This window comes from Urocampus carinirostris, chromosome 12 (assembly GCF_059441175.1).
Source record: "Urocampus carinirostris isolate Australia breed hairy pipefish chromosome 12, RoL_Ucar_1.0, whole genome shotgun sequence".
Classification (NCBI taxonomy): Eukaryota; Metazoa; Chordata; class Actinopteri; order Syngnathiformes; family Syngnathidae; genus Urocampus; species Urocampus carinirostris.
In genome coordinates, this window is record NC_142360.1 from 30,403,180 (window position 1) to 30,423,614 (window position 20,435).

General features: G+C 39.6%; 1 protein-coding gene across 6 annotated transcripts in view; it reads right to left on the reverse strand.

The window, feature by feature from the left end:
• Positions 1-20,435, reverse strand: part of lpp (LIM domain containing preferred translocation partner in lipoma) — a 206,936-nt gene that overhangs the window by 55,084 nt on the left and 131,417 nt on the right. For all 6 annotated transcript variants that reach the window (XM_088348866.1, XM_088348864.1, XM_088348863.1 and 3 more), the window contains one exon: positions 13,444-13,546. In XM_088348866.1, the coding sequence (XP_088204992.1) occupies positions 13,444-13,546 (103 nt within the window). The remainder of the gene's footprint in view (positions 1-13,443; positions 13,547-20,435) is intronic.

Here is a 20,435-nt window from a genome sequence, read left to right on the forward strand (position 1 = left end):
ACATTTCTCTTTTTTTTCCAGTCTTTTGTGCCCGTTTAGGGGCCAGTCACACAGCCGTTTGCGGCTGAATCACGGCCAGAAATTTCTGCCTGTGGCGGACGCTATTGGACGCTTTGAGATCGCCATACAGACGAGATACAGCAGTGCTCAACACGCGGTCGGAAATTCGCGCGCGGGTGGCAGCGCGAAAAAGTTTTGCGCTGCTCAATTCTTTAGAGCGCGGGTACACAGCCTTTCACGGGCGTATCGAGGCTGAACCACGGCCAGAAATTTCTGGCCGTGAAGCAGACGCTATTGGGCGCTGTTGGACGCTTTGAGACCGCCATATAGACGAGATACAGCAGTGCTTTACTCGCGGTCGGAAATTCACACGCGGTTGGCCGCGCGAAAAAGTTTTGAGCTGCTCAAAACTTTGAGCACGTGTTAACCGCGGGCGGCACACGAGGTAATGACGCGGAACGACGTGCTCTGGCCGCGGCCAGGGCGTGGTTACACATGGGTAGGACGGGAAATTTCAGCGGGTAATCGTGGGTGGAGAATGGTGATAGCATGTTCTGCGCCTGTATCGTGGTGTTATTACGTGAAATTAGCGTGTTACGCGTGTGATGGTCAAACGCCTTTCTCCGCGTATATACAGCGCGATTTGCCGAGCACACGTCAATTGTGCTCGAGACGTCAGGGGGTGAACATAGATCCCCGTCACCGTAGTGACCTCATCTTAATCCATTTTTATTTAATGACATTTCTTTTCATTTCATAACAAGATAATAAAATAAAAATGAAAAACTATTACAATAATAACATATTGGCTTCTTCGGTGCCATAGCTTGAAATCTTGATCTTCACGGGACTGTGTCTTGAGCGGTTATGATTTCTACAGCCCGGTGTTATGCCGAGAAATACATCCCTGCCGAGATTTGCATCCCCTCGCTACTACAACCACTTTTACCTCGTTTTATCTCACTTTTAGGGAATGTAATGGCGAACATATAACCAAAACCACTTCGTCTTGCATTTGTTGGGAATGTAATACAACTTAAACCATTCCGTCTTTGTTTTTGTTGTGAACGTAATCGAACGGTAATACACACCGTATATAAAATCCTCCCCCCCTCGATCGCTTTTGTTGGAAGCGTGCATTGACGTTGGTGACTTTTTCATCCGCGTTAACAAACGCATTTTGTAGAATACGATCGCACTTTATTGTTTAAATAAACGCGTTATATAGACTAGGATCTCCCAATTGTTATAATTAGCTCGCTTTATTGTTTTAATAAGCGTTTTATATAGAATACGATCGCTTTTGTTGGAAGCGCAGCAGAATGCGCGTTCACGCGAGGAGGAGGGGCGGGGGGGCTTGCGTAGGAGTCGGATTTGGGCACAACACCGGCTCGGGAGCTTTTATACCCGTGGTCCACACGAGAAAATGACGCGGAAATGACGCGATGAGGAAGCGGAACAGTCGCCGGCGTCTGTTTTGCGGGCATACCACTGATGAACAGTGGGTTGGCCAATTTTGCGCATTTTCCATCGCGGGCAACCACGGGCAAAAAAAAAAAACGCAAAATTTTAGCCGTGATTCAGCCGCAAACCGCTGTGTGACCGGCCCCTTAAGGAAGAAACTGTCTCTGAGCCTGTTCGTCCTTATTTTGAGGGATCTGTGGAGTCAATGATTACAAATAACATAGGCAGGACCTCTTAAATTTAAAGCGACAGATTGTATTATTAAGTAGTGGTAAAAAAAAAATATATTAATTAACAAAAACATTATTAATTAAAAAATAATGAAAAACCCGAACTTTCATACGAACGTGCATTTTTTTATAAATACTCATAGGTGGAAAAAATTACATTTACTTGACGAAATATGAGCCACACCTAGAGGAAGCTGACATCTTTGTCGGCCACCTTACTGCAACGGGTAGCCTGAAAACCCAAAAACCCATGAGTGGCATACATAACAATTCTCCATAGTTTGTATTCTTCCTTGTGCTTTTTTAGCACTTGTTTTTGGTAGCACTACCCAATAAGTCAACATCTACCCTCTGACATTTTTTAAGATCAGTTTTGCTTGATGTTGGAAAGTCTAAAGTTTCAGGAGCGAGCAGCAGCAAGTCAACTGCAGGAGAGAGAGTGGGAAAGGTGAGATGGCACAACATTCATTTGGACGGGTAACTTAAAATTAGTTTTACCTGGTTATATCAGTATCAGAAATTATTTTCCCCCCATTTTAGTATCAGAAATTATTTTCCCCCCATTTTATTAACACTCCACTTATTGAAACATAAATATTTTGTTTGTTTGTTTGTACATGATTCAATTGTTTGTTTGTTTGTACATGATTCAAATTGAATCGTTTCTTGTACATGATTCAATTGTTTGTTTGTTTGTACATGATTCAAATTGAATCGTTTCTCCGGCGCCGTCACGAATGGCAGCCGCTCCCGTGTTATTTTCGATTGTTCTCAGCTCAGGGATGCTGCTGGAAAAGTGAATTTCCCTTCGGGAATGAATAAAGTATCTATCTATCTATCTATCTATCTATCTATCTATCTATCTAGCGGACAAATATCACACGCTTTCCCTCTAAAGATTTGTAAAAGAACAAACCACAAAGGCAAACAATAAACTATTTACACCCTTAACATTCTTGTTAAATCCATTCAAAATTCCAATCTAAGACGTACCCAAAGTGAAGTGAATGCTTTTTTTAAACCATTTAGTCTCTTTGGAAAGGTCAGACTCTAAAGTTTTGTCACAAACTGAAATAATCAATGGAAGTGCTACTAGTATTTGGCAATCTGATTTGTAACACACAGAAATTGAAGGTTTTTATTCTCGCCTGAATTTAGTTTTGCAATTATATGCCTACAGAGGAGTGTAGCATAGGCATTTTAGCCTCAAAACAGATGAGACAATAGCTTAAAGTCTTACCTGGTAGCTTGTCAAATTTGATCCCAATCTGGAAAACTAAAGATTGTATTTTACACATTTTTCTAAGGGTAGACTCTAGCCGTTTCTAAAAGTGGCCATTTGGTGACGACAGATTTACATGAATAACAACTCTCCAACTGTGTATTTTACTTAGGCCAATTTCTTAGACATTGTGAAAGATTTGTACATGTTTGATGTCTCTTTCTACAAGTCAATTAATGATTGTCATCACAAGCGCGTAATAGGGGTGCATAATAGGGGTGCGTAAATATGGTGCGTAAAAATGACTCAAGATTGGCGTTGCGCACATTTACATTCAACCCTGATTTGAATACACACCGTCAATTTAAACATATTTATGTTGGAAATCCCATTGGCCAACCAATGTGTCAATCATCGTTTGAATAAGTTACGACAAGCTGAAGATATTCTGAGCTAAAGGAGGCGATTTCGTTTTTATCAAACAGGCCTGTATAGGCGAATGCAGGCTGTGGACCGTGAAAAAAAAAGCCTGCTATTGGCTGAGGGTGGTGTCTATCAAAAGGTCAGAGGCTAACGACCAGATTGGGAATGATTTTATGGGTCTGTTTATTTTGAAAGGGGTGTTTTGGAGTGACAAACTGATTACAAGGAACATCCAACGAAGCAGAAATGCTATTAAGCGGATTCTTTTTATCTGTTGGCATTATCATGTGTTCTGGAGTAAATATTTTACACGGTTGCATTCCCTGGATTGTCCTGGATGTAACAAAGCCATTTTTACAGACATTCAACTCATTTCATGACGACCAGGACGTAATTGGTGAGCTACGCTGGCATTATAGTTTTTGGCCATCTTGTTTCGGAAAAATCGTGACGTTCTGTGATGAGTAGATTTTGAAATGGTCAGAATATCTTGAGTATAAGCTTTCCAATAGTTTGTGACTGGTAAAATTGTATCAACACATATTTGTTTATCAAAAGTCCGGCGCCCCGTTAAGGGGTTAATTAACCAACCAATAAACAGGCCAGAAAACGACCACATCTATCAAGTCAACCAAACAACCCCAAAACAACCTAACTTAAAACCTAATGAATCGCAAATTACCCTCCTAACCAATCAAATAATCCGAACGAATAACCAGAAAAATAATGGGGCTGGACAATTTATCACCGTGTAACAGTATTTTTTATTTAGATTTTCTGTTTCAGAGTTGCCCAAATTGATTCTTGGTATTATTTTATATGACAAATTCAACAGCCAAGCCTATAACCAGAGAAGCATACAAATTGCATGCAACCACCAAACAAAAAATATGGAACCCTTCTTACTAAAAAAGCAAAGACACAGAAAAAAGTACCTAACCAGAAAACGACCAAACCAACTTCTATGATACCATCAAATGATGAATATTTTAAGATATATTCCGTACAATAAGAGAACACCAAGAAAAGACAAAGAAATTGTCATCACCGCATTAAAACAAAAGCTAAAAGGGGGAAAAAAAACCTTCATCACTAATTGTAAATAATGCAGAGCCGCTCATCCTTTTTCAATTATTCAGCTTTATGTGCTGTTTTTTTACTTGACAGCCGTGTAGCACCAACAAAATAACGTACAAATGCCAGTGAATTTGTACAGCCGCTGCTGTGTCTTATTAGATTTTCTTGCACGCTATACACGTCGTACACCTACGCAGCAGCTAAGTGGATTAAACTTGACGGATGATGACATTTGTACAAGAGGCTCCTTCAGATTACTACAATCTAATCTAAGACTTCAATCAAAGATGCTAACATGTTCAGTTTTTGCCATGCACTTTCATTTTCAGGTTTTTTTCGAGCCAGATCTGGACGAGTCTTATGCCACACCCATATGACTGGCCAATCACAGGGCACTAACAATGTCACAACAGACATTCGTTGAATTCATCTTGCTATGGTTTTATTAAGGAAATGTAAATTCTATTCAGCTATTTGCGTTCCTGGCAGTCATTTGAAAAATAAATCTATATGTGCCCTGCTGTATAATCCCAAATAAAAAACATGCGCAGAAATGTTCCCATGCAAATGAATGCTAATATTGTGAGACTGTGTTAGCTTTCGGAGAAGCTAAGCTAACGAGTAAGCAGGCACACTTATTTGATCTTTGGGAAGTAACCCATTTTCCCCATCAATGAGGTTCGTACACCTTATTCATGGCAAAATTCATCACATTTTTTGATTTTTTAAGAATTTATTCCCAAATTAGATTGAACAATAAGTCTTTGTGTCTTCTGTGTGTCAGAGAGGTCTAACTTCTAACGAGGCTTCAATCATTCCCTGTATTAATAGCACTTGTTTTAACTCATTAGCGGTATAAAAAGACAACTGTCAACAACCTTAAACTTCACTATGGCCATGACCAAAGAGCAGTCAAAGGACACCAGAGACAAAAACTGTAGACGTGCACCGGGCTGGGAAGACTGAATCTGCAATACGTAAAACACTTGGTGGCAAGAAATCAACTGTGGAAGCAATTATTAGAAAATGAAACACATACAAAACCACTCCTCTGGAGGAGTGGGCCAAAATACCAGCAACAGTGTGTGAAAAGCTTGTGGAGACTTACAAAAAACGTTTGGCCTCCGTTATTGACAACATGGGGTACATAACAAAGTATTGAGATGAACTTTTGGTACTGACCAAATATTTACTTTCCACCATGATTTGCAAATTAATACTTTAAAAATCTAAGAGTATGATTTTTTTTCTTTTTTTCCCACATTCTGTCTTCACAGTTGAGGTTTACCCAGGTTTAAAATTACAGGCCTCTCTAATATTTTCGAAGTGGGTGTACTAAAAACATATTTTCCCACTTTGGCTTACATTTTTGTTCTTCCCGTTACAATTTACTACTGGGAAACGCTACCTTAATTTTTTGCATGGCTCATAACAAATGTCCATAATTGATACATAATTCTTGCACTAATACTTTTCATAGTGCTCTGTTTAGGTATAGCATGCACCTGTCTTCTTGGCGACGACCTGTTGGGTTGATGAACCCTTACAGGACAATGCTACACAAACTAATGAAGCTGCCGTTAATCATGAGGGAAAAAGAAATGGTACATGGACTGCATAGCGCTTTACCAGTCATTGAGGACCTCCAAAGCACTTGACAATACACTTCAAACTTTAACCATTCACACACACACTCACAAACCAATAGCAGATTTAGACATGCAAGGCGCCTATCTGCATATCAGAGACATTAGAGTGTCTTACCCAAGGACACTTCAACATTTAATGTGGAGGAGCTGGGAATCAAACCTGCGACCTCTTTGTTCCCACGACGTCCTACCTCCTGAGCTACTGTCGCAAACTACTGGTGCCAAAGCGAAGAGCAGTGTCGGCATAGTTTCTAGGTAGACTTGATGTAAAACATGACAACAATTTTATTTTACAAGCACTGCACCCAAAATTTAAGCACTCCTTAAAAATACCACATTAAAATTCAAGCATTTCCAAGGATTTTAAGCACACGTACAAAACCTGAATGACGTACCGTTGTTAGCTTATTTAAGAAGGCTAACACCACAAGGCCTAATTACAATGAGGCTAAGCTATTGGCAGTTATGTGCATGAAGGTGCATTTTTTCAGAAAATCAAAATAATTATGAAACCGAATAGCAAAGTATTAATGTATTGTAGTGCTGTCAAAAGCAAAACAGAAAAGCTATAAAAGCTATATATACTGTAAACTATAATATGAACTTGGAGTCAAATGCAGCGTTTAAAGCATTCATTCTGCTTTAAAGATTAAATCATCTATTATACGTTAAAATCAAAGAACAAACCGTTTCTATGTATATGTTTAACAAATAAAAGTACAATATACTCATCCTGTAAACACGTACAGTATCTATTTCATTACAATACATACTCTTTTAGGGAGTTTTTACCTATTCAGAAAAAAGAACACAATTCATTATGAAAAAAATAAAGTAGCGAGACCATAAAAGGTTAACCGCTTTATAGTGAGGGATTACTGTATATTGTGTTAGATTCACTTTTTCGATGTTAAAAAAAAAAGGCATATCAAAATTTTGCTGCACTTGATACGTTACGGGGAGCGGGTCTTTTAAAGTCCTAGCCTTGAGAATATCCATCATCGAAGCCCTTTATACATTAATTCAATTCAATGAAGCCCCGGTGGACCAAAGAGATGTCGGCGTTTCAACTTTATCAAAGACCCTGGCCATAACGGCGGAACTTTGCTCAGGAAAGACAGCGATTCGGTCCAGATCACGGACTCACTTTGATTAATCTTGTTAATTACTCGCCCCAGGGTCTCAAGGACCACGAGCTACTCATCAGGAAAAACCTCCCCCCCTTCTCTCTTAAAACAAAGAGCGCAGGGGCTTATGCGCGATTACATTCTTTGTAATTCCAAAAGTATCAAGCTCTGGGACCGGCTTAAAAAACACGGCGGACTTAAGTGATGGATCTTAAGGTTGCCATGGTGACTGGGCGTCTGAAGGAGGGAGGGGGGGTCGGAGGTTGTGAGCAGGGGTCCCCCTGTGGCCGGCCGAACGACACTGCTAATGAGTTCCTGAACACACCTTTATCTTTTCACCATGCTGGTTGACTGGGGTTCATTACGCAGGAGATAGATTGGAGTGGCTGTCATGGGGAGGTATGAAACGCTTTTATTTTGAAGTTCGAATTTCCAAGAAATCAAACAAACACTCTGATGAATTTATATTTGAAGAACACGGCTTGTTATGCACTTAGGCAATTACTGTCAAAAGGCGCACATAAAAAAAAACCCAAAATTGGTCAGAAATTTGAATGTGCGCTTTTTAATCCAGTGTGCCTTATATAAGAACAAAATTGGGCATGCATTACCATATTTGTGCAATCATTGATGAGTCAATACATTTTATTGCTGAACATAATTGCATAACAATGGCGGTAACTGGGATCAAACCGGATAGCAATGTAAGAGCACCAAATCTTAACCATAAGGCCGCTAGGGACATGGATGGTTGTCCACAATTGCATTACCATGGATGCAATGGGAATAGAACCCGCATCGCAAGGGGGAGATTGCCGAATCCTATCCACTAGACCAGTGGTTCTCAACTTGTCCGACTAAAGGACCCACCATTCCACCCCGTTTAATTTGTGACCCTACAAATTCTACTTATCAAATTTATCAAATGAAAGGGTTGTGCAGGTTAAGGCTGAGATTGTAGTGTATATATACGTTATATATGTATATATACAAAAAAAGCTAAATGATCAGAAAATCAAAACTGTTTTACACTTTTCCTTTTTACCAACTTTCTTGGGACAGAAAAAGAAAATAAAACTAACAAAGTCACAATAAAATCAAATATGGTTCTTCTCAAACACAATTTGAATAACACCAATTGACTGAACAGGAAGAAGAGATTGAGGAGGGCATTATCACCATCTACTGTGTAATTGACCCTCCGTTTGATATTCTTTCATTATTTTGCAAGGGCAAATGCCTGAGACCCACAACCTACTTTTGGGTTCCGACCCGCCGGTTGAGAAACAATGAACAAGACCACTAGGGATACAGACGATACGGGAAAAAGCATGATCACACTCTTATCTCATTATTACACTATTTTTATTAAATGCACCAGATATGTTGGGGAAATGAGAAAACAATGTGATTAAAAATCAGTTTATAATTTGGTTTCACTTTTTCTCAGCTCATAAGTGACATACACTTTAGTGTATGTGCTGTCATGCCTTTAGGTGTACCTTTCAGGACAGTCGTTTACTTCCCACAATATATTCATCTTAATTCAGTTAAGAACAACCAAATTACTTCCCACAATGCCTTTTCCTTCAATTAGTTCAGAATTTCGTGCGCTTCATAAAGACTTTGCGAGTCGGTGATACAATAAATGGTAAATGGTCTACATTTCTATAGCGCTTTGCAAGTCAATGAAGACCTCCCAAAGCGCTTTACATATGATCCGCAACCTTTTCTGTATGTCTGACAATATTCTCACGGCCCAGCTCAAAAATAACATCAACAATTTAGTACTGTGACTAAAAATCATGTAAAGATGAGATACCTAATGCCTGTCCTGTCCAAGCATGTCGGGATCTGGGTTTGATTCCTGTTGCATCTAGTGTTATCCAATTGCAATCAATGATATATTCCAACTAAATAATCAATGCACTTACACAGTGTCAATTTTTTAATTTGTATGACCCTAGCCCTTAATATAGTTGTAATCCCTTCCGGCTTGCATATGAAAAAAAAGTCACAAGAAAAACGATTGTAATTTTTTTTGGGGTGCTTTGGTTGCGCCTCATAAGCCGGTAAGCCTTATTGACCCTTTGCACGTGATGTCACGTTGCATTCCCTAGAAGTAGGGGTACCAAGACCGAGTTTCGTACGGGTTATTGAAATCCTTAAAAATGCTTCAATTTTAATGTTTTGTTTTCAAGATCAGGAAAATGCTTCAATCTTGGATGATGTGCTTGAAAAGGCTTGAAATTGTTACCATTGCCATGTTTCTTGGCAGTCGGACACGATAGACCATGTAATAAATTGAGAAAAATGAAAACAAAAAAGTGTGTGAAAATGACGCCGGCACGGCTCATCTTGTGGCTCGTCATTGTGCTGTTGTCATTTGAAGTCTCGCCCATGAGGAAAGTTCTGTTCAGAAAACTGGCTTTTTGGGCTTAGTTTGCTGAGAAGAGCCTCTTTCGGCTCCCAAACGGCTCCTCTGATTTTTTTAGTTTTTTTTGATGACACATGAAATATAAAATATACACACTAAACAGATTTAAAGTCGAATGACAACAACATGAAATCTACAAAAAGGCAAAACAAAATACAATTTTATGAATTCATTAACTATTAACTGCTATAAATAAATGATAACATGCAAAAAATTAACTATTTACAATTGTGTTTTAATCAAGTAGGACAAAGATCTGCTGAAAAACACGCATGAGGAGGATTTGGTTAGATCTGTTACGACTTCAGGAGGACCGTATGGGTCGTTAGATAGCCCTACTATCCTCAATTTCTGTTTGTGCTTTATGGCAAGGTTACCTACCTCATCCGACAGCTGCCCAATAGAAGAAGAAGAAGAAGAATTTACTTTGTAACCATGCACACAGAACGAAATGTCGATACACCTGAACCGCAGCCAAACAGGGCGCTGTCATTTTAGGCCCAACTGCTGTGTTGGGAGTCATTAGGTGACCAAACCAAGCCAAGCGCCAAGCAGGGAGGCAATGAGTACCAATGTTGTAAGTCTTAGGTATGACTCGGCCGAGGCTTGAACCAGCGACCTCCCAGTCTCGGAGCGGGCGCCCTACCATCTAGGCTACCGAGCTGGTTGAAAAAAAATTCTATAAATGAAATGATCTGCATTCATATAGCGCTTTTCAAGTCAAGACTTCCCAAAGCGCTTTACAGTGTGCTTCACATTTCCCAATAGCGGCCGTGCAGCCATGTAAGGCGCTAACCTGCTTATCGGGGGCATTAGGGGTTCAGTGTCTTACCCAAGGACACTTCGACATGTAACACGGAGGAGCCAGGATTCAAACTGCAATCTCTTGATCCAAAGACGATCACTCTACCTCCTGAGGCGTATCCGTTTGACTATCCATTTGCCAAGGTGTTCAATAGTATAGCTTCTTTTGTTGTTGTCTACTGTTTACTGGCCTTACCCACAGGGAGTGCCGTTTACTGTCCTCCGTCAAAGCATGGTCACGTGGTTAGGTCACGTGCGTGCAAATGGTCAATAGTGTGGAAAATACGGTATACTTCCTGTACCAGGCAATGCTAACCGACTACCTTGGCTGACATGCAGCCAATGGTTTAACTCACGTGTCTGTTCACCAACCCTCCCCAAAAAATGAGTCCAGAGAAGCTTTGAGGGTCATTTTTCTAAGCCAGGCAGGCAATTAAGGTCTTCATCATCATAGCTTCTCTAAGCAGAAGCAGTTTAAATACATGTCCCCAGCAGCGCTAATATCATAAAACACCTACACGCAAGCGCCACAGCAAGCCATCTAATGGGCACGTGAGGCGAAGCCAGCCTACCCGCCGCGCCACCCCCGAAGGGGATTAAAGGCTCCATAGGGCGGGAAAATATCTGCCACGTATAAATGCCGAGAATCCGCGTTCAATCCCCGAAAGAGTATTAACGTTTAATCCTGGCAGTTATATTTTTATTTATGAAAAGAAGCGCTAAATTAATTATCAAACACCTCACAGGAAATGGTAAAAGATGCCTACATTAAAAAAAAGTGTGCGTAAAATAACAAAATAATACTCACACAAAAAACATTCTTCTAAAGATGGACAGGTCATCTAGACAGTGCAAATTATTCTGGATCGTCAAGACCTCACACAATCAAAATAAACTGACAAAAATGATCTAGAGTTAATATAAAACTAATTCCGATGCCGAGGCACGCTGTACTTTTTTGCTTCATTGAGTGAAAGAAATCGAAACAGGGCTATGAATTATTCTGGCAATTTGGGAGGGGGTTCATCAAGTGTACCGAAACTGTTCTTTGTCAGATATTCATGATAACCACAAACTTTGTGTAATTGAAACTGATAAAACAGAAAATAGTCTACAGACTAAGAAAACAAACATTAACAAAATATGACATGATATGCCACTTGTGGAGTTGTCATTAACTGTGAGCATTCCTTGCCAAATAATTATTCATTATAACCACATTGTTGTGTAATAAAAATAGATTTAACAGACAATAAACCACATTATCAGAATAAAATCAATATCATACCAAGGCTTGTGTACTCATAATTTATGTATTATGTACATCAGTGATGTGAGGTGAGGTTACAGTCACATTTACAGAAAAATGAACTTACATCTTTTTCACCATTTGATGAGTAGAACAAGAAAGCCATGTAAAAATTGTAGCATTAGAAAAAAATCTTAATTATCTTACCTCAGCTTATAAAAGAAGTGTATGCGTGCGGTTCCTTTTTAATAAATGCAACAATGTATAATCCTTCATGATGAGGAGGAGTCCATGCAACAAGAAAGAAATGACTGGATGGCTTGATTTGCTGTTAGCTTACTAATAGTATCACAAATTCATATGTTTGGGGCTGGGTGTGTGCCAAAACAGGATTGTCTTACTATCACCCTCTACCTAGAGGCAAGAGAATTGTGTGCCTCACTTTGCATCTGAAGAAGCTCATCACAGTAATAAGTTACATCTATCTATCTATCTATCTATCTATCTATCTATCTATCTATCTATCTATCTATCTATCTACCTACCTTGGTCAGATCCCTCAAGAGGGGTGACCGACAGCAAGACAAACACATACAATAACAAAGAAAATAAAAAAGGAGAAAAAATGGCAAAAAAGACACAACATTTTTGGACCATGGCCAATACAAATGCCCAAACAACCAAACACCCAAACAAGTTAGGCACCTTGGCACCTAAGTTGGTCATGCTTTCGTCCCTCCAAATAAAACGGGACACTCGAGAGCGGCCATGTCACTCGGGTCAGGGTGACACAACAATCTTTTGTTCAACAGCAGGGCCCGACAGCTTAAACTGGTTTACCGGTGCCGCATCATACAGGTGCCCTGCCCATCCTTTAGAACGCGTCCAAACATCCCACTATCCTTTTACAACACCTCTCCACTCATTCCTATTACCAACAAGAGCTCTAGTTTCCACTATAGACGTCTTTCCTGCAGTGCACTCACATAACACCATCCATCCACCTCAATCGCCGCCTTTCTCTTGGTCTCCTTCCTTTCACTTCTGCTCTGTAGATCCTCTTCAACATTCGCTCCTCATACATCCTCTCCATGTGTCCAAACCAACCGAGTACTCGCTTATCCAAATGCTTGCTTAGTTCCACTACTACTCCAGTTCTGTCTCTCACAATTTCATTTCTCAATGTATCCAATCTTGTCACTCCTCAAACACTTCATCTCAAAAACATTCAATTTACTTCTCAAATCTGCGTTCAGGCTCAAAGTCTCTTCACGATACAACACAGTCGGCACAATCACACTTTCCAATAAGTTACATACTACGTGTATAAATAATATTTATAATATAATGGGAACATTCTGCAATTTGGAAAAACAACATCCAAAATTATGCAGTTAAATAACAAATAACGTCAACAGTGTATAAATTTGACCATTTATTATATTTTAATCTTATATTTCCATGATGAGAGGTTAGGCTAAGACTACCCCCCGATTGCACTGATAATATGACACTTTCGGAGTTGCCATTGAGTTAACTGTGAGCATTCTTTGGCCAGCAGTTATGCATTATCTTGTAGAATAGATAGAATACTAAAACTAAACCACATAAACATAAAAAGTAAATAGTATAACATAGCTTGTGTACTCATAATTTCAGTTTGTCCCATGTAGTCAGTAATCACAATTCCCCAAAAAGGAGAAATGATCAAAAACAACTCGCAATTAGTCACAACTGATAAAAAAATAACTAAACACTTACCAAAATATTCCTCAGATGGGGGGTGGTCCATGTCAAAGAGCATCTTTTTGGTTAGGCGCTCCAGCTCATCCTCGGGATGGCCTGCAGGGGGTCCCCCACCGCTCTGGAGGACACACAAACAGGAAGTTTTGGAAAAAATACACTCAGTCATGAAACCATACACGATGGTAAATATGTGCCGCTGTAGGACGCTCTACTGCCACAAATACATTTCCCCTAACCTTTTTCAACCACAGACTCTGCCAAAAAAAGGAAAAACTCACGATCCGTTACACAACCCCCCTTTCATTTTCCGTTCTCTTAAATTGTTTTCCGGGTTCACGAAAAGATATTTCCTTCATTTACGGGAAGTGACCAGACTCTAGAGCTGTATAAAAAGGTTTCGAACCCCCAGAGTGTTCATTTGTAAAAAAAAGATTAATTAATTGCCTATGTATGTCGTCATGTTTCATGCCAGATTTATTTTGTTGCATGTCAACGAGAAACTTCGACCAGTCACAGGACACACCTCCGGTGACCGATCACCTCATCGGCATTTAAAAGGCCAGGCGGGAACGCTATCAGGACAGGGGCCCAAAAAATTTTCTTTTACCTTTTTTATATTTTTATTTTTTTAAGTATTTTTATTTTGTTTGCTTTATTTTTCCTCCTTTTAAGTCATTTTGTGCATGGTGTTACATAATAGTTGGTAATGTATGGATGGAACAACAGAAACAATCTGACCGTGCATGTGATAATTGAAAGAAAACCACACTTGTCTCTCTGTATTTTAATGTCTAAGTGATAAACAATAATACTGTAATTATATATATTTTTTAAAAAGCAAACTTTTACAACCACCTGACTGCCCAGCATCACCTGTTGTCTGTGGTTTGGCCACAGTAAACACGCGTCATTGAAAGGCTCGAATTAAAGCGCACGGCGTACAAACACACAGACACACATTAATGAAGCGTTGCCTGAAGGTCAGAGTCAGCGAATGTGATTTGCATGCACGCTGGTGTCGGTGTCCCCCCTCCAACCCCTGTTACGGGAGCGCTGACCCTGGATTCAGCCCAAGCGGTGCGCTACAAGGAGGTTGCGCAAGTCCTGCCGTGGAACAAAGGACGACCCTGACTCATCCTTGCATTGGGCAAAAAAGCAAGAATAAAAATGATGTACAATCTCTTGAGCTATTCGGTTATCTAGGGACGTATGTATTCACAAGAGGTATCCTTGCATTGCTTTTACCATGTACAATTGAAATAAACAGCAATAATTTACAACAAAAAAGGTCCTTGGCAGATCAATAAAGCCCCCCAAAACTCCAAATTGGCCAGATACATGAATGTGCGCCTTATAATCCGGTGAGCCTCATTTTGCAGACAAAATTAACAACACTTTACCATTTTTATGCAATTGCTGATCAGTCAAGAAATGTAATAGCTGGCCGCAATTGCATAACAATGGTGGCAACGGGGATCAAACCGGATAGCAAAGGTCAGAGCAACGAATCTCAACCCCCAGGCCACTAGGGACATGCAAGGTTGTTCACAATTGTACAAAAATTTATGCAGCGGGAACCAAACCCAAAATAGCGGAGGGGGATAGTGCCAGATTCTATCCACTAATGCCTCATTCAGATTTTTCAGATTCAGATCTACTTTATTGTCATTCTAGTACACATGTATACATAACGAAATGTCGATACATCTGACCCGCACAGTTTCCTTGAATGTACATGTAAAGGTATTTGGACTTATTTCATTATCGCACTATTTTTAGACACCATACCAAATATGTTGAAGAAATGATGAATTGACAGTGATTACCAATAGACATAAAATACTGTTTTACTTTCACTTTCAAGACAACCAAATTTATTCCCAAATGAATGCCTTTGTTTTTCTTTTTTTCTCTGTTTTTGTTTTTGAGAAACCCTAGCCCATAGTATTATGGCTATGTGCCTTATAGTCTGGGGCTTTATATATACAAATATAGTGCAAATATTTTTTCCGGGGGGCATTCGTCATATAACCTGGTGCGCCTTTTTGTGCAGAAAATATGGTAATCTCTCAGGCTGTTCGGTTGTATAGGAATGTGTGTATTCAAATGAGGCAATCCATGCGGCGCTATTACCATGCACAATTTAAAAAAAAACGGCAATAATCTACAACAAAAAACGTCCTTGCCATTCGATAAAACAAAACATTTTAATTGAATTGAACACTTGGGAAGTTAAGCATAATAACGGACACCGTGCGCAATAGAAATCACAAATATGTCTCAACTTTTTCCTGGCCCCTGTGACCTTCCCCACACTGATCTTTACGCTGACTTTGATTTTCAATAAGGCGTCGCAGGTTGACGTCCGCCGTGACCTTTGAGTGCTTCTTCCTAATTGAGACATTTGGGAACGACGGGACGCTTCAGACTCATTTCAATCCTGGATCACAACAGTCGATGCCAATCGAGCGGAAGGTTTTTGCTCTTTGGGGGGCCACCACATGCGAACGTCTCCTTTGTCAGATGCTTTGCTATTTGGGACTTTGACATAGTTTATGAATCACAAACAGAAATAACCAGAAGAACTAAAAATCCTGGATTAGAAAATTCAGAGGATCTAAAGAAAGACACCTGATTATCTTTTTTGAAAAGCTGTGACAATATTATGTATTTAGATTTAGCTAACGTTGACGTACGTGTGGTGCGGCACAGTCAGATTCACAAATGAATGTGAAAAACTGTGAAAAATATACATCTTTCAAATTATTTGGGAATTTATGTAGTGGCTAAATGTTATTGCACTTGATTTCATTGTACCTATGTTATGATGCACTACTTTTTCATTGCACTGAGGCCGGCTGGGCTATAGCCATTATACCAGCTCAGTAGCCTAGATGGTAAGGCGCCCGCTTTGAGACTGGGAGGTCGGTGGTTCGCGCCCCGGCCGAGTCATTCCTAAGACTTAAAAAGTGGTCGGCGGCGCCCTCTGTTGGCTGCGGCTGCATCGGCTCGCTACAACGGGTCAGGTGCAATCGACATTTCGTTCTGTGTACATTGTTACACAGAATGACAATACAAGGAAATTATTATTATTATTATTATTATGTTGTAAAAAAAACTTTCCTATCTATTTTGTCAGTCTTTTATTTTATTCTTCAAAGTATTTTTACGTGTTTACGAATGCCATGTCCAATCTACTATGTAGTTATCAAAGACAATAAAGACAGTTCAACTTAATAGTTTGATTGACAGAACAAGAAAGCAATATATAAACTGTAGCATAGAAAAATAAGTTTGATCTTTTTACCTTAACTTATGATCGAAGTCTGCTACTTTTAAATTAAGGTACTGCTAGTGATCCTCTATTATCTTTGATATTACCCTCGCCCTCAGCCATGAGGCAAAAGAACTGCATTCCTTACTCTACATCTGCAGACAATCAGCACAGTAATGCATAAAAATTGTTCATAATATGATGTTAAAAGGCTGGGATTTTAAAAAATAAAATCCAATTGCAAAGATGAATGAAAAAGAGCGTTTACACGGAATAGACAAACATTTCATGTCTTTAAAATTTTAGATTTCCATGATGACAGGTGAGGCAAATCCTCACCTGCCTCTCCTGACAGCACATCACCTATAGCTAACCAGTTAGATTATTGTTATTTGTGTTAATAATGATTCAGTTGACAGTTCATTACTCCAAACATTTGATTGGAATATTGTTATGATATTACAAAGATCCCTCAGTTTTGGCGGTTAATGGGGATCAGAACCACCTGCGAAAAGGGAAATTCTGTGAAGTAATGTAGCCCTTCTTGAAGGGGGCTTGTGGCCTTCATTAGAGTGGACTGACTGTGTGCGTGTATGCGAGAGAGAGGGAGAAAGAGAGAGAGTGAGATAACAATAAAAAACAGTATGTGGTATGGAAGAAAGATTTAAAAAACTAAAGAGAAATGAAGGGAGAAAGGAAGGAAGATAGAGAACAAGGAAACAGGAGGGAGAAAGAGAAAGGAAGAGACAACAATGAAAAAACAGGAAGCGGTATGAAATAAAGATGTAAAAAAATAAAAGATAAATGAAAGGAAAAGGGAAAAGAAGGAACTAATATACAAACAGAAAAAAAGAATTGAAGAGGAAAAACAAAAGCAAGGGGAAGGGAGAAAGTGAGAAATAAAGAAAGGAGAGAAAGAGGGGGGAGAGAACAATGAAAAAACATGAAGGCATATGGAATGAAGACTTAAAAAGAGAAATGAAGGAAATAAGGAGAAGAAAAAACTACGAAAGAAACAGGAAGAAAGGAAAAAACAAAAACGAGAGGAAGAAAGAAAAAAGTGAGAAATAAAGAAAAGAGAGAGACGCAGAAACAGAGAAAGCAGAACAATGAAAAAACAGGAAGGGGTATGGAAGAAATATTTTAAAAAGAAAAGAGAAATGAAGGGAGAATAGAAGGAAGCTAGAGAACAAAGAAAGAGACGTGAAGAAAGGAAAGAAAGGGAAAAAACAAAAAGAAATAAAGAAGAGAGAGTGAGAGATCTTTTTATAATTATTTTTTTCCCCAGCGATAACTAAGGCGCGAAGTAGCAAGCGGTCTCTGTATTCAGGCTAAACAATAATGAGAAACTTCATACGTCACAATCCCAACAGATTTTCAATAGTTTTTTAAGTCACATTTTGAATTGAATACATATACTGTATTCAAAGGCCAGGTAAACGGAGTCCGTCGACTTTGGGCGGAAAGGAAGCAGATGTCGGGGCCCATTAAGGCTTACGGTCCCTGGGTTTTTAAAAAGGCGCTGAGATCTGATGCAGTTAATCGGAGCCGCACATCAAACGCTCAGTGTAGAAAGCCAGCGATTACCCCAAACAGACTTTTTGACTGCGAGCCGGGTTTATATACCTGATCTACTCATTTAACAGCCCGCAGCGATGCGGTGGCAGAGTTTAAAGCGCCTTGTTAGGCTTCTCTTTTGTGATGGCACCTCAGACTTTTGCACTTGAATAAAAAAGAAAATTGCTTTTCTGCTACACGCTTTTGTGATTGCACGGTGCGAGTGTTTTTTCTTTCTCTTTCTCCTTCCACCGGCGACAATAGAAATCATTGACGTGCTTTTTTTCCTTTTTAAGATTTCCACCTGTCTCAATGCAATCATTTGTTTGCCTCGGCCCCTCGGGACTCTAACTTTCATTTAGGTTTGTGCTTTAAAAGCAGGAGACATTTTTTTACCTCCTGTGTGCACATTGAAATACAATGGATGGAAGGCAGCCAGATCATTTAAACCCTGTAACTATAATTCACCAATATGCAATTAGGGAAATTCAAATGACTTGCTGTTTGGCATCAACAATCAGCATAGAACATGCCATAGGAATTTTAAAAAAAATTGAAGATGACAATTTCTAGAAGTAACAAAAATGAGCATCAAATGACTGCTTCATACTCAAAGAAAAGTCTTTGCCCTGTTTTGCATGTTCTACGGGCGCTCCGGTTTCCTCCCACATTCCAAAAACATGCATTTCAGGGTAATTGGTCGGTCCAAATTGTTCCTGAGTAAGAGTAAGTTGTCTGACTGTGTGCCCAGCGACTGGCTGGCAATCGATTCGGGGTGTCCCCTGCCCACTGTCCAAAGATAGCTGGGATGAGCTCTAGTACCCGCGTGACTCAACTGAGCTAAGCCGTGCAGAGGATGGATGGATGGATGGATGGATGGATGGATGGATGGATGGATGGATGGATGGATGGATGGATGGATGGATGGATGGATGGATGCTTACTTACACTTGCCTAATTTCTGTGTAAATGTAAAAGTTACTGCAACTAGCTAGGGCTACAAGTAGTCGCTCATTTCATGTTTCCTTGACAACGGCTCGACTTGGTCAAAGTTCTTTCTTTAAAAAGTGACTAAAGATTTCTTTTGTTGGTCTTTTTCAAAGGACATGTTCTCTACCCGCCCGGGAAAACTCCTGGATTCCTCGATCGATTGGTAATCCTTTGAACGATTGGAAATCCCTTGAACGATTAGGTGATCCGAAAGGCAAGCTACCACAGATCAATTCCAGAGAGATCTGATTCCTCATAGAGCTTCAAATCAAAGTCATATTAGGAATTAAGATTGTTCCTTTGATGTTGACTGTGGACATTTGATCTTGACTGTGGACTCATGAACTTTGAGGGACTGACGATACACATGGATCTGGGATTCCCCTAATTGGAAAACATCAGGATTCAGTTTTCTTTGCTTATTTGATGATTTAAATAGCCAGCTTTTGTTCAAATTAATTTTGACCCTGGTGTTTCCCCTATCAATTTTACCACTCATCTAACCTCGAACTAGTCCAGTAGCCTTTCTTCCCTCTGCCTAACAGCATAGGCTGTACATGTATAACTCAATCTAACTTCCAAGTTATGTTTGCGTCCTGCAATGCATGCTACAAAAAAAATTACAAATTGAATACTGGCATTTATAGAATAAACCCTTGGTAAGCCTTCGGAGATCAAAGGAGTTTTTAAAATAAGTCAGGTAGATTCGCGAATGTAAATTGTGCAAGAAAACTTGCCTTTAACAAACTAATGGCAGCATAAGGCCTTGCTCTAAACACCACAAGTGATGCGTTGAATTCCAACCGAACCACAACAGAGTAGTCAAAACGCTTTACACACAAACACACACATGAAGTGGTTAAAAGGATACTGTGACTGATCCTAGCAATCCTTTTATTGTTTGGGTGAAAGGGAGTCGCCTAAGCCATTGTAATCGCTCCTTTAGCGGTGCCACACCACAACAAATTACATTATTTTCTATAGAATCATTCCAACCACACAAAGCATTTTTGTCCCATGTGAATCCCAAACAAGCAGGACTCCGGTCCATCAGTTCAGCGTTTTTAAAAAAATATATTTTTCATTCTTAGGACTCCTATGCTGATAAACTCCTCCACATCTGATAATTCCATAGTCAGATTAGGGTGCAAAAGTTGTCTGTTGTAGCTGCAGTAAACCAACTCAC